Source organism: Ambystoma mexicanum, chromosome 4p, assembly GCF_040938575.1.
Source record: "Ambystoma mexicanum isolate Mex_15411 chromosome 4p, UKY_AmexF1_1, whole genome shotgun sequence".
Classification (NCBI taxonomy): domain Eukaryota; kingdom Metazoa; phylum Chordata; class Amphibia; order Caudata; family Ambystomatidae; genus Ambystoma; species Ambystoma mexicanum.
Genome location: NC_090927.1, coordinates 274497204 through 274513083, shown reverse-complemented (window position 1 = coordinate 274513083; position 15880 = coordinate 274497204). Strand labels below are relative to the sequence as shown.

At 44.8% G+C, this 15880-nt stretch overlaps 1 protein-coding gene across 3 annotated transcripts in view; it reads right to left on the bottom strand.

The window, feature by feature from the left end:
- The window catches only part of SLC25A27 (solute carrier family 25 member 27), a 575367-nt gene that overhangs the window by 145504 nt on the left and 413983 nt on the right, over positions 1–15880 (bottom strand). For all 3 annotated transcript variants that reach the window (XM_069605807.1, XM_069605806.1, XM_069605808.1), the window contains one exon: positions 5824–5908. In XM_069605807.1, coding sequence (XP_069461908.1) covers positions 5824–5908 — 85 coding nt within the window. The remainder of the gene's footprint in view (positions 1–5823; positions 5909–15880) is intronic.

The window sequence follows — 15880 nt, the reverse complement described above, 5'->3', positions numbered from 1 at the left end:
CCCCTTGCCAACATACCTAAACTCCCCTATCCCTCCTCCTCCCCACCTTTCCCCCCGTTCCCTGGGGAGGGCCAAAGCTCGTATAATCCTCCGGGCAAAGTGCCCGTAGCTATTGGCCCACTTTAACCAACTTTACCTCCCTTGGATATTGTGTGGGGATTCCTGAATCCCACTTTGAGATTCCAACTGGCCGACCACAGATTCATGGTCCCTCGGGCCAATAGCTTGTATAAAATTGCCTGTCTTTTCCGTCTACTGCTATAGGCGGCTTCCCCAGATGCGGTCTCCTACCTCTGTGTATTCTTGAGTAGATTCCGAAATGCACAGGTAGGGAAACTTCACCTCCTTCTGTCCTCTTGTTCATGACCTCCATTCCGAAGGCTTCTGGTCTTTCCTTTTCAGCCATTCTGTCTTTCTCGTGCTGCCAGAAGGATCATCTTCGTCATCCGGTATTTGCAGAATTTGCATACCTTCTTCACAAGTTGTGATTCAGTGTTGCTGGTCTTTCCATTGGAAAAATAAACCAAACGGAAACGTCCATTGTATCAGATTTGTTTTTGCGCAATAAATCGTACTACCAGGCCCATGGATCGCCTTCTTTGTAGTGTTGATTGAGCCAAATCCTGATATATTTGCACTTCCGAACCATTCATGTTTATCGAGACTGATGTTCTAGCTGCTCTCAGTATAGTGTCCTTCTGGCTAAGAAGTAATTGCCACCAGCACGTCCCTTGGCCACGCTCCCGGTTCTGCTTACTTTGGGCCGACTGTGAATCCAATCAATAATGACCATTTCCTCTTCCTCCCCCGGGAGGATGTTTGTGAACATTTGTTGTGCAGTAGTTTTCAGGTCCTTGTCCTCCAACGACTACCAAATTTTGGCTCTACGGGAGCGATACCCCAGATCGGCCCATTGTATTTCTAGATTATGTGATAGTCTGGAGAGATGTTCTAGCGGTATTACCCAAATTGACCTTTTACAATTGACCTTTTGCACAACTGACCTAATTATAGTGGTCCTAATTGACCTTCATATTATTTTATATATGTATTGGGTTGGTTTTGCATTATAAATATTTCAAGGGGTTTTGGATGTGGAGGAGGGGTTGCGGGGGGTTTCCCCCTGCATATATGTCCTAATTGACCTTCTAAATTAGGTCAATTCTCCCGAGGTCAATTCTCCAGAGGTCAATCAATTGTAAAAAGGTCAATTAGTATACAACTGTTCTAGCGCCTCATCATTGTTTCTTGTATCGTCCGACATGTCCTGTGTATTGCTCTTTCCACAGTATCCAGCCTATCTTCTAATTTAGCTACATCAATCTTCACTTCTTGTAATGATTGTTTCAGTTCCAATTTTAGTAGGGAAAATTGTGTCTGAAATGTTTCCATAAATTGATCTTGAAACTCTTTGAAGGAGGATTGCCATCCCTTTCTCTGCATTGCCATTTTCGGGGTATCCCTGCTAACTTGTCGGTGCTTGTTAGAGGCTTCCTCACCTTCCGTCTGTGATGAAGTACCAGGGGTCCAAAATTTCCTAATATTGTTATCCGTATTTTGTTTTTTGTATTCCTTTGACCCACAGCTGGTGCCTTCCCATTGCTTTGGACATGAGGGTTGCGTATCTGGTTTCTTTGCCGTTATTTGACCTACGGGCCGCTTCCTTTCTAGTATCCACGAAAGGTTAGCTCCTAGATTGAGTGGTTGTGTATTAATCTTTTAAATGGCAGTACCCTTTTAAAATCTCCTGTATAGGGTTCTGGAGTACCATGCTCCTCCTTCCTGTGTGTTCACATCCCTGGGTTTCACATAATTGGAGGCCCTTCTCTTAGTGCCTTACTACAAGCCCTGTGTGGCCAACTGTCTGCTCCTCCTAAGCAGTAATGCTGAGTTTGAGCTTACCGCCTTTCTTTTCTTGCAGGGCTGTGTTAGTTTCCCTCCCAAGGTCCCTTGTGCGCGTTCTCCTGCCGCCTCCTCCTCCTCCTCCTCCTTCTCCATGCAACTTCCCCTCCCAGGCAATTGTAAGCAGGGGGCGGGGGGAATCTGTCTGGCCGCTTTTCACTGGATGGGGGGGGGGGTCACGCTCCGGTCTCTGAGCCCTCTTCCTGAGTGTTGCCTCCAGGTCTCTCCGCTCCGTACCACCTCTCCGTTGTTGATGTTGGCCAAGTGGCCCCGTTCCAAACGCGGTGGGTGGAAGCGACGAACCATCCCACAGGTCGGGGTGTCGTGCTGCTTCTGGAAATATGATCAGTGTGGTGCGAGTACCTTCCCTCCTTCGGTTATTGCTCCTGGGGAAGTCTTCTGGCAGCCGCATACTGCCGTCGTGGGGGATGGTCATAAAAGGTAACAGTCTCCTCCTCCCTGGGTGTGTAGTCTGCTCACTGCGCCGTCGTTCTTTATTCTGTGGCACATCAGGCTGGAGGGGGCCACTCTTGGCAACACTGCAGCAGTCCCCTGTTGCTTCCAGCTATCCCGGGCATCTCCTTAGGGATCGGGCTTGTTTGTCGAGTCCCGCTGCATGCACTCCTCCTCCAAATCGAGGCGTTCTCCACCAAAGTTAAGCTTTCAGTGCTCTCCGCTTGTCGCGAGTGTGGATCAGTCAGCCAAATACATGTAGGTAGTAGTATAACACCAGCCACAAACCTCACAGTTTTGCACGCCAACTGCTAAGATCCGCTTTATTGTGTGGCCTTTCGGGGACAGAGCAGCTCACATACGTCCTGCTCCATCCGCCGCAATTTTGGAATACCTTCCTATATTTCTAACTGAGGTGCTCGTCCATCAGTCATGAATGTTCAAAGGAAAAAGTCAGCTGCCCAAAACTACCCTAACTGACCCTATGTCATGTCTGGTGGGTTTAGTAATAGGTGATTAGGTTGAATGAGAAGTTTGTGTGTTTGACTTCAATTAGTTCAGGTTTTGATTAAAGAGTGGAGAGTATCTGGTTGTTGTGATAGGGTTCAAGGTCTATTCTAATATTTATTATTCTTAACTACTATTCTTCAGAATGAGAGGTTCCCAAGTCAAAATGGTGGAGGTGGTGCTGAATCTTGATTGGTGGATTTGAGAGCTTCACACCTCCACCAGGATTCTAAACTGCCTTTCATTGTTCTCCTCATGTGGGAAGGTTCTGTTTTGCTCGACTCCAGTAAAGACCTTCTGAGAGAGAGTTTTTGGTTATGAAAACTTTGAATATTCCCTGTTTAAGAGTGCCGATCTTCGTGGGACAAGCTCAGCTGATGATTTGGTGGGAGCGCAGCGTTTTTGAGCTGAGAAACTTCATTACTTATTTCGAAAATTCTTATTGTAGGTATTTAGTTAGCTAGGTATTTAGGATAAAACATTGAGACTTCCGGATATAAAGACTTTCTGGCTTACTAAGACTAACTATTATTATCAAATCGTTACATCTGCTGGGAAGAGATTGTTTATGTTCTTGCGAATACATTTAAGATTGAGGCTGCTTTACTTCCATGTTTAAGAAGCGGATGTTAACTGTGCAGCAAATTACTAAGAAACGCTAGATTAATATTTGATTTCATTGCGCAATTGGGAATGAGAAAAATCTCAAGTGACGTTCTTAATGAACAGCTAAATGTTCAGCAAGCGGCAGCGCATTAGTTCAAAAGTTCCTCAAAAGGAGTTATTAGGAGTTTCAGTAAACTTGTCAAGTGGTAGTGTTTCAGTTATTCTATCGTGGATATTTCAAGACTGTTGCGCATGTGTCAGGGAGTTGTGTTGACACTTGAAGACTTTTTACTGTGGCGCAGATTTTTATGATTAGTGGCGCATTTATTTTTTCAACGCGCATGTGAGAAGAGAGTCCCGTTCATATTGTGAGCATGCGAATTGCAGTGAAAGTCCAACGAAGATTCTTTCTAGCCGCCGCCACGTATTAGATTGAAAACTTTATTGATCGGTTTTGAAGCGTGGCGAGTGGGTAGAAATTCTGAACTGTTTAAATGTATGAACTGGAAAACGATCTTAAATGCTGATCCTGACAGATCGAATTTATGCTGCGCAACAAAACTAAGAATCCATGAACACAGTCAGTTGGGTAAATATGTACTAGCGTAAAAGAGTATTTGAACATTTCTAGAGTGTTATGAATTTAAGTTGAGAACAAAGAATTTCTAGACCTCTACATTGATTCAATGATGTTACTGGAAGTTCCTAACCTTTAACCTCCAAGTTATAAAACGAAGGTTGACAGGTATGGTTAATAGAAATTACTAAAATTAGAAAATTGAACTAACAAATGTCATTCCTGTCTAACCAAGTTGTTTTCTTCTACAGATTGCGGTCGATCAGAAGCAGGCGTCTGTCTTTTATTATTTTCTCCAAATTCCCCTTTCCCCCGGGAGAGTCGAGTCTTCAGCTGAATATCTGATCAGTTGCTGGCTCGACATTCTTGAGGGATCTGTGGGGCTTAGCATCTTCCGCAGACGGAGAAAACAGGACCGGACACCCTACCACTATTTAAACGAACTTCTAGGTGGAGAATGACTCCCTTCTCCTAAAGGTACTTCTAGTACCACGCTGTAGGATTCTTCAGTAATAGGAAATCCTAAAATAGTCTCTTGTGATGTTTTACATCAGTGTTTGTAATTCTTCAAGGGCGGTTTGTAGTTTTTTGTCATCTTCACACCTCCATGTCAGAACAGCTTTTCTCTCTTGGCCAATTGTGTTTTGGTTTACTTTGGTCTATTGACCTCTTGTTTAGCTTCACTTCACATTTCTCTGAACTCAAATTCAACTTAATGTCTCCTTTGTATATTCTTTTATGTAAATTGGCTTGCGACTCTCCCCGTTCCCCCAAGTATTATTTTCCCCAATTGTTTGTGTATTATTCTTTTCACTTATATTATCATTTTTGCTTATAACCCCATAGTTTAAAGTTAAGGGGAACTTTATCTCATGACTTCTAGTAAGACAAGTTATTGGCTTAACATACTGATTGCTTCTTGGCAGAACATTGTACTTGTTCTCGAAACGCTTCCGGGAGCCTTGTTCCTTTGAGACCTTCTACGGTCTCCTGCCGGCGTAGTCTGCAGTTCAGCATTGCGCTTCTCCTTTGGCTTTCTCGCCCCTCTGTGATACTCTTGTCCGCTGGCAAGGCGCCAGAAACTCTATCCTTTGATGCGCTGCGGTATCAGTGACCTTGACGGGACAGACTGTCCACAACAGGGTTCCTATGGTCTTGCCACCACCTCCGTTTAGGCTTCTGCCCCACGGATATCTCATGCTCAGCTGGCGCTCAGGTGTCTGTGTCTCTCTCTCTCTCTCTCTCTCTCTCACCCAGTCTCTCCTCTGTGGGTTTCCCATGCTCGGGTGGTGCCCTGGCATCCTAGCGTCACTCTCTGCGTCTCTCTGTGGGTCTCTCGGTGTTCCCATTCCAGCTTCAACTCGCAGGCTTGTCGGCTTGTGCTGACTTTGCCTCCCTTGTTTCTGTACATTGCGTGTCCATTATTTTACCTACTCGTCCCAGTGTATGGGATATTAGAATTTAAAGGGACATGTTCCTTGCCTCTTATAAACTGGCATCTAATTCAGTGTTTCTTCGTCCCAGTTGTTGGGTGTTTGTGGAACGCATTATGTAGGCAATGGTGTGGCTGTCTATAGGGAGTTCCTCATGGGAACGGGACTGTCTCCCAGTGAGGTCCTACTTGCCGCAAACTCTAGGTAGGGTGTTGCAGAGCAGGCCCCCCGCCCTAGCTTCAAAGGGTGAGGGGGCTCGCCTTCCCTTGTGGAGAAGTGGCGAATCCCTCGATTTGTAACAATATACATGAGCAAAGTAATGAAAACATTTCTAATATACTATACCTGGCTATACTGTGACAGATGACATTATCCCCAAGGCTTGTATTCCGCAATAAAACATGTTTCACTGAATCATAGGTGGTCAGGTCTACAGGAAGAAATAGAAGAACATTAGTTTATATATGTATCAGTTTTGGGATGGTCACATTCTATTTTACAAAATCAATACAAAGCAGAAATACACCATAGTCTATAAATTCAAATGTAGGTGGGTCTCAACACCCCCCTTGCCATGATATTGAGAGTTATTACCAAGCAGCACACTTACTGCCAACTCAAAGGCTGAACTCGAAACTAAAAAGTGGATATAACTAGAAGACAATTTCAGAGAGGGAAAGTAAGTCTTGGGGAGAGGCACCAATACAAGTGCAATGTTCAGCCTACCCAGATAGTCAAAATCAGTGGTGCTTAATTATGTATGTACTAGATTTCTTCTGGTTTCTCTGGGTCCATTTGCTGACTATTTAGTGTGTTACACCAAGGTATTTCTTAACATTCAATCTCCTTCCATTTTGTATGTTGTAGTAATATACAATAGGGTTGTAGAGGTTTTCCAATGGGTTAGCAAGGAGGTAAGGCCTAATTCAAGGCGGAGGGCTTCGACAGGTCCTGCCTGTGGGACTCCTAATACTGACCTTGGGAGTTTTTCTTCCAGTTGGTCCAACCAATATATGTGCTGTAAAGGGAGGGTTTCTAAAGCATACATTATAGCAGGTATTACACTTTTCACGTATGCTTCTCGCATTGCTTCCTCATTCCCACCACATTCTTTTTAAAACATAGCTCTGAATAACTTGCCACATACCCATAATCTTTATCTACTTGCTGGAAGGAGTGGAAGAGGTAAGAAGCAGCTCCCTGCAAGGCCCATAAAATCGAAATTAGGTGTTAGATACAGCTTTGGGTTAATCAAAGCGCTCCTGCCGAGGTGTCATCCCTTCCCTTCCCCTGATGCAGAGCCTGGCCCTGGGGTATTGCTCCTGCCCCTTCCCCTGATTGGTTGTGCATAACCTTTTGACAGCCTCCCAGGGCAGCCCTCTGTCTGTGCAGCCTCGCGGCAAAGGGCCGAAGGCAAAGGGCGGCTCCTGAATTATCAGCTCCAGTCGGTGTATGCAGGTGTCAGCAGGGGAACACAGGGCCTCCTACTAACTCTCTCATAAGACTAACCTTGCACCCCTCCTGCAGCACCTCCACGTAATAAGCGCACCTATGCCTAGCTTTCCCTGACCTAAAAGGTACAAGACTGTGGCTGCATAGCCATCTCACCACACCAGCAATTGTGACAGACACAGCACCCTCAATAACCCACAACAGGTAGGCTGCCGTCAACCAGCATCAACGAATAAGGTAGGAACAATCTATTATATCTACAACATACACTGACTCCATCATACATACCTCTTGTACCATACTGCATTGTGAAGCTTGGGCCTCTCTCCCACTATACAGGACCCTTCCAAGTGTGCCCCTGTATTTTGAAAGTGCACTGAAACTGCTTTTCAACTGCATTAGAACTGCATTTGAATTACATTGGAAATTGCTTTCAACTTGGGCCTCTCTCTCACTATACAGGACCCCTCCAAGTGTGCCCGTATTTTGAAAGTGCCCGAAACTGTTCAAACCGCATTTGAACTGCATCTGATATAGCAATTAAATATAAGGCCTTTCCCCACTTACAGCACCCTTCCAAGCCTGCTCCCCTATATTTGAGACTACTTTGAAACTACATTTGAACTACTTTGAACCCCTTGAAACTTGGGCCTCTCTCCCAGTATACAGGACCCTCAAATCTCAGCGCGCTCTCCTGTAATATACTGCACCCTGAAATCTAGGCCTGTCCACCTCGATACAAGACCATCAGGTCTAATTTCCCTCCTGTATCAACGTGCACAATGAAAAGACTACTGAAGGTGTCCCCACCTCCATCTCATAACTTAAACCTGCCACACTGTGGCTGGAACCTCTTCTGCTATTCCAGGTACTCTAGCCTAAGCGTTCAATTGCTGCCTGGTCTCCCAGTCTAGCTTTAACTGCTGCTGGCCACTTAGAACCTTGAACCTTCATCCCGATGTCTAGACGTCAATTTGGTCTTAATTACCACCTTCCTCCTTCAACCTAAACTCCCCTCCCCTCCCACCCAGGCATCTCCTACCTGATACTTGACCACCCTGCCATCTGCAAAGCCAAACCTCTCCCAATAGATTAAGGTCGCAATCTTGATCACAGCCTGCCTTGCAGAACCAAACCTACCCACTGCTATTCAAGGATCAGAACAAAACCGTTCAACTAGCTTTGGATTCTGCCAAACCTACATCGCTTCAGACTTCTGATACCCCACTCCCAAGAATACAATCTCATTGTAAACCACCTGTAAAATGTCTGAACTCCTCCTCCTGTCCCGTAGTCGTCTAGTGTCACGCTTACATGTGTCTGCAGGAGCAATGGAGTCCTCCAGTTCCTTCTCGGGTTCTACACCACCCTTCCGTTAGTGGGAAGTCTGATCTGCCAGAAGAGTGAATTGTTAGGGATGAATTAAAGGGATAGCCACCCTCCTTCTCCCTCCCAACCCACCTAGATACCTAATGCACTATAGTGCGTGTCTCACCTCTGTGTTTAATTTGGTGCGCACTCCAACCTGCTCATGCAGGGGTGCTATTTCTTGGGAGCTGCTCTGGATTTCTGTCCTAGAGAACCGCTTCCAGCAGTTCACTGCTTTAGTTCCACGAGTTCGTGTTACCCAGTTACTGCACAGGGATTTCAGTTCAGGTAAGTTCACAGGTAAGTTCAGTTAAGTAGGGTCTCAATGTTTGTAACTGCCCAGTTACCTCACTGGGGTTATTCAAATAGGATGTTTCCGATCTGCCGTGACACTTGCTGAATTGCGTGCCAGTTCACAGCACTGGACTGCAGCAATAGCGGTGAGCAGAGATGGCGAAAGAGTACTAATGTCTTTTCTCTTTCGTTGCAGGGTACCCAAGGCGAGTGGAAGGTGCGTGATATGATGAACAACTGGTTCCTGCTGCAAGCGATGCGCGAGGTAAGTTTTACCGTTCTGCTTTAAAGCATGCCGAGAAGAGATTTGCAGGCGCGTTTAACTCACTGTCCGCTAACTATTTCATCCCTCTCCTTTCATTGCAGGGTTGATGAAGCGAGCGCTGACTCCGGTCGTCGGAAGGAATCGGTTCAGGAAAGGCTGGAGACTGAAGACCAGGCGGCGGTAAGCATGTGCTCTCGAGCTAACAGGAAGCACACCAAGCATGGGCTGATTTCCGGGCGTGGCTTTTATAGGCAGCCACGCCCAAACACTAGAATGCACTCTAGCTTCCAGGATGCCAGGATGTCCCACAATGTCCATATTGGAGTGGCAGGAAGTGATGTACCAACCAGGAAACAAGTGTGCAGCTACCCTAAGAGGTGGGAGTGTTTATTCAGAGTGGCTGCTGTGAGTGTCTTGAATGCCAGGCTTTTACCCACTTGGCCCCTACCTGATTTCCCCACCTGCCTCCACTTGCCAGAAAAGGGGGTACTGGTTTAAATGAGACCCCGAGTCCAGCAATCATGACATCTATGTATTATCAGTAGCTGCTACTAATGAATCCTAGGAAACGGACACCCAGGGCATTCAGGAAGCACTGAAGCCTGTAATTAGTACCTTAATCCCCTCCACAGTTACCTGGACCCTCACCCCAATCCATACTCCCACCCTAATGTACATTACCCCAGGACAGCCCTCATTATAATAGGAACACCATATCCAACCGACCGAACAAAGACAAACCCTCGAAAACCTCCAGACAGAACAACCTAAGAGGATTGGAAACAACTGACAAATCAAAAGTCCCACTGACCCAATACCCAACTGACCGGAAAGATGCACCCTCGGAAACTATCAGACGGAACAACTGAAGATTAAAATCTACACTAGCCTGGCACGAGGAACCACAATTGGAACTGCCCCTATAAACCTATTGTCTAGACCGACTACTCCCAACTAAGACCAAAATAACCCGACGCAGAATTGGACGCAGACAAAGAAAAAGGAACACGGTACAAGCAACACGGATACACAAGCGCAACCGGCCCCAGCAGAAGATGCCTTCAATACAGAATACACCCCGCAAAACAATACCATCAACAGAACAAACTTCACAAGAGAAAAATCCATATACCTTACACCGTACCTCGCACCAACCAAAGAACCTAGATACTCCAACGACACCAACATTATCAGATGGATAAATAAAACACCAGAACGACGGAACAAAAGAAGAGGACCAGAGAAGAGAATGGGATCACGCCAACCCCCTTACTCCCTACATCACAAGAACAAATGGGCACTATTGATACCCTTACCAAATGACAAGAGAAGAAACAATAATAGAAGTATGCGACCCAATCATCAATCTCACAGACCGATTCAGCGACAAAGCCGCCTTCACAGAACCTCTACCGCTTGGAGGCAACTTAAATGCACCCCGACTGAACAACCACAAACCAAACCCGGAAACATAAAATAAACCAAATGACACCAAAAAGATCCACTGCAATCTAATCAACACAAGATCAATGTCCAAACACACCACCAAAAACTACGATATAAGTGACAGAGGCATTGACACCCTTTTCGTAACCTAAACATGGCTAGATGACAACTACAAGATAACCTTCAACAACTGCATGCCTGATAACTTAAAGTGCATCCAAGTAAACAGGAAAACCAAAAAAGGTGGTAGACTAACAATTATCCACAAGGAACACCTGGAAATTAAAGCGGAAGACCCATTACACAACAAATGTGAATCCCTAATCATACGTCTATCAACAAACCCCAAAACAAACCCCAAATTCATACTGATAGACAGACCACCAACGTACGATGCAGCCTTCAAAGACAACTTCATAAAAGCAATCACCAACCTAGCCATCGAGCGTAACTGATTATCCTCGGAGACCGCAACATCTGGTTAGATGAAGAAACCACAACCTCACAAAAATCACTTACCGGCCAACTAACAATGGAACTACATCAGCTGGTCAAAGGAGCAACCCACACGGCAGGACATGCACTAGACACACTCTTTGCCAACAGAAAACTAATTACCACAGCACCACAGATTCAGATCCTCTGCAGCGACCACCTCATCATCCCATTCCTAATCACATTGCCCTCCCCAATTACCAAGAAACAAGAAAAACTACCAACCAGCATGAAAAGAAACTGGAGAACCATAAAAAACTCCAACTTAACGGAACGACTGGAGATCACCAAACCACAAACGACCATGGGCGAAGCGGACCTAGATACTAAAATAGATATACTTCACAAATGGATCACCACAACCATCTACGAGATTGCAAAAGAAAAACGTATCAATCCATCCTGCAAAAGAGCAATGGCAAAATGGTTCACCCGACTACTAGGCGCCATGAAAAGAAAAAAAACGAAAACTAGAATTAGAATGGAGGATCAATAAAGAGTGCAGAAAAAAATTCAGACCAACATCATACCCGTTCATACAAAAAGGAAATATAAAAAGCAAAGAGAAATATTACAACAACAAAATCCTCAAAGCACCAAACACCCAAAATGAACTGTTTAAAATCATAAACGAAATTTAAAAAAAACATCCGGCTGCAACAACCCTCCAATATCATCGAAGAAACTATGTAATGATCTTGCAGACCATTTCAAAAACAAAATCATGGCCATCCAACAGACCATACAAAACAGACCATGCAACTACAACACGGAAGACAACCACCGATGCAAGAAGCCCCAGAAGAAACTGCGAAACTTCCAGCACATATCAGTGGAGTCTTTCATCAAACTCGTAAATCAAAGCAACAAATTTGTCTCCCCCACGGATCCCTGCCCCCCTGACATCTACAAATCAATCCTCACACAAGGAACACCAATGGAATACTACAGAAACGTCCTCAACCAGTCAATCTCAACAGGAAGAGTGCCTCAAGCCTTGAAATCAGCATACATCAAACCACTCCTCAAGGACACAACAGGAAACGTAGAGGACCACTCCAATTACAGACCCATCTCCAACATCACCTACCCATCTAAACTCCTTGAAACGTGTTAAGGATATAAGGCGACGCATACCTTGGTCTCGGCCTAGTATGCAGCGCACAACTGGAAAGCTTATTTTTTTATATTAGATTCAATATTGAGATGGTACACCACTCATATAACACTCCCTTTTCAAATACCCCGGGTCACAATGGACCATGAACCAGGCTGGTTGGTAAAATACAATATTTATTTATTTAAAAATTCAAAAGAAATCCTACACTTTTTAATATGGGGCAGCAAGCACCAATGGAGTGAAAAATAACAATGAGAAGGTGAACAATGCACTGGGTTTAACTTACTAATGAAACATATACACAGCACAGCAGAATAGGAGCACTTTTGGGTTTAGATAAGATAGCACTTCAGTTAGAATTTCCCCCTGCAATGTTCCCTGAAACCACAAATAATCAATTGAGTGGATAAACAGAAGCAGCAGGTAATCAGGAATGACAAGTAGGAAACAGAATTCAAATCTGACCTTCCCTCCCCAAATAAGAGAAAAACAGATTTTAAACCCCTTGCATTATTGTAAAATGACACTCAGAAATGGATAAAAATAATGAATGTGTGGGAAAAACCTTGAAGCAAATATAATTCCTCAATAAAGCCACAATGCAATTGCACCAACAATCACAAAGCATTGATTACCAAAAGCATACAGTTGAAAAATGAGTGGCAGGGTTCAGATTGCAGCAAAATGACACGTTGGAAACTGCAAATTTTGCAATTCCCGCCTCAAATTCCCAAAACAAGTTTTTACTAAAAACGGGTGAAATACACTGATTTGAAGTGCAGTGTTTTGGTTGGGGGATAGCTATAGATCACGGGTACACTATGGAAGTGGAAGCAAGTCTCTAGCTGGTAAATCGGATGAGTTATGCAAGATATAAAAAGGTGTGCTTTGAGTAAAATGCTGCTGTGAAATCGGAAAGGAAATCAGTGGTGACAAGAGCGGTTTTACCTTAAACTAGAGTATTCAGGCTAGCCCGCCAAAGAGGGACACAGTAAGCTCCAGGGTTGATTTGCGAGTTCAACCATCTCACCCCAGTGTCCAACCTTGGCGAAACCAGTCCGATCACTCGAAATAGAACTAATGGCTTAGGATTACACAAGACAAAATTACCCAACGAGATGGAGCTAGCACTAGAATCAAGGGCAGTGTTGCAAGAATGATTGTGACAGTTTTAACAAGTTAGCAGGGTAAGGATAGGATGACAGAGAATGGGATAAGGACAAATGCAAGACAAGTAGATTATGGATATCTCTGGGGTAGGGATGATACTTAGTCCTCTTTTAGTTGGGGATTTCGACCGCCAAGGGTTCTGGTCACTGCACGGCAGGGTGCCTGGCAAACCGCTGGGCAGTTCTGGTCACTGGATGGCACTCCTGGAATGGCAATTCTGGTCACTGGATACTAAGGTCAAGTGGATGGCAGGATGCATGCAGTTAGTGGTATCAGGATGCTTCCCAAAAACACCACAACTTTCCCCCTGGTTATTTGGGGATTTTAGCGGGTTTTTCAGAATTTAGCCCTTGCTGGAGCAGGATCAGCAATGCTTGAGTGTTGCAGTGGGCCCTGGAGTAGGGTCAGCAATGTTTTGGGCCTTGTAGTTGGGATCTGGAGTCTGGATAGATGAAACAGGAACAGGACGCTGGCGCAGGACAATCAGGAAGAGTCTGTCTGGAGTACTGTCAAGTACCCACTATATAGAGCATGGTGACATCACAGACTATTGATGAGCCGGCTTAGCTAAGCACGCCTTTCAACAACTGGATTTGACACTCAATGTTGGTTGCCTCCCGTGGGTTGTACCCAGTTTAGGAGGTTGTATTTTATGATGGAAAAAGACTTCACACAGACCTTTTTGCCAAAAATCTGTCATCAGTATTTACTCTTTTGTACAATGGCACCTTAATAAATTGCATAATCAGATCACATATTTTATGAAATGGACAGCCGTCCAATCCTGCAATCTGTGAGACATTATTTTGGATGGTTACTACTTTTTCATCATTTTGAGCATGAAAAGTTCGGCCCAAAATTCCTAAACTTTATACATATGTGGGATTGATCATAAGGTATGCAAGTATAACAATTTACATTTGAGACATGTATACTTTTCTGGTAATCTGCAATATTTTGTGACTTCTGTTCCCTATGCAGCAATGAAACCTATGACGTCTTAAAATAAAGGCCATAAAATTACTTTTAACCAGTGAAATATTTACATTTTCCCAAAGTTCTGCTGTGGATATAAAGTCTTTAAAGTTTATTCATGAAATAGTCTTTGGGGAACAAATGGCACTCCCTTTGTGCCTGGGTCATTTTTTTTCTTTCTTTCAACCGACACCAACTGGCATTTCCTTCAGAGCATGGTAAGGGTTTCTCCATGGATTGTAGTTTTTATTGCCGCTTGACACGTCAGACTTCCTTCCCTGGGAGCTTCATTGTCAGGGTCCCAGCAGAGACGAAAGTCTGTTTAACCCCATAATTATCAGGGGTTTGTTAGTATCTGCTGAGAGAGAGAGACCTCCTTTTGGTGCCACCCCTCCAAGCAGAAAACCTGTTCAACTTGCAACGCCAGCCACCATAGTTTTAAACCCTTTATTTTCTGAGATCCAGAATTAAAACAAGCTTGTTGTTACGCTCACCTGTCTCCCACAGGGGCGTCGATCGGACCCGGACAGCTGTGACCTCCTCCAACGTGAAGCGTAGTGCAGAGATGACAGACTGGACCGCCTAATCTCGTCTGCTTGACCCGTAGAAGTATTCTCCTGCAAGTGGAGAAAGGGATTTAGCCACCCGTGGATTCTAGTAATGGCCCCCCACTGTTCTCCCCACTAATCACCCCCGATATTCACTTTCAGTAAGCTCACCTTATGTTTGTAAATGATGAGCTCTCCATCCTGCGTGGAATGCAGGGGCGCGTAGATACCAGTTACTTCACTGGTTTGAAGGCGTTGGAAGAGTTCCGGATGAATATTGACTCCGAGGTTCCAGGCGAGAACCTGTACGTATAAAGTTCAAAGAGTTCAATATGTCCGATGTTCACTCTTGTACATTCCTTTCTTGTGTTGCAGCTGGGTCCAAGGGAAGATTGTCTTGTGGCAGCTGATGGTGTTCAGGTAAGAGTCTGTATTACCCAACACTGTCCGGTAAAAGATGCGTGTGTTTAAATTGCTGGTTTCTCTCTCCTTAAAGGTGCGGCGTAAGAAATTGCGGTTTGTTACAGAAAAATGTCCCCGGTTGTTAATCAGGTAAGTCTATGGTGGAGAGGTTGTATTTGTTGGCTCTCTCGGCTCACCTTATGTTTCTTTTGTCCCCTAGATGGTGGAATTCGGCAAAGAAAATGATGGAGACTGCGCCGGATCAAAAAATGCTGTGAGGACTGGTGAGTATGGCGCAGCACTGCAGCTGGTGATGCGACGTGTGTAGAATAATGTCCTTTTCAAGTTCGAAGACGTGATTGATCTGGAATTCAGGTAAGGATTGAAATAATATCTGTTTTCTAACCTTTCTTCTTCTTTCTTCTATTGCTAGGAGCTCTAGATTCGAGACGGACGTGGCTGAAGCCTGGATGCTGACTGCAGGCATGGTGAGCGTTACGCTGCTGGATGCAGAATAATACGAAGCATGTGCTGCTGTTCGGGTGTGGTTTAAATAGCCTCCAAAGTAGTTCCAGGTAAGAAGTCCCTAGAACCACACCCGAGTAAGAAAATAGTCCCTGTAGTAAAATAGTCCCATCCAGGCCTCACGTTGGCTTGGATTCATTTGCAGCATGGTCTGCATGAGGTAAGTAAGGACTATGAGCCTGGCGCCTAAGGTGCCAGGACTGAACCCAGACAGCCCCCAGCCAGGGCTGATGGGGTTTTATTAAATATCTGGATGCCTGCTCCCGGGGCTGATGGGCTTGATCCGGATGCCTGGGGGTCAGCATCATGACACCTGTTGCATAAAATAACCCATGTTTTATA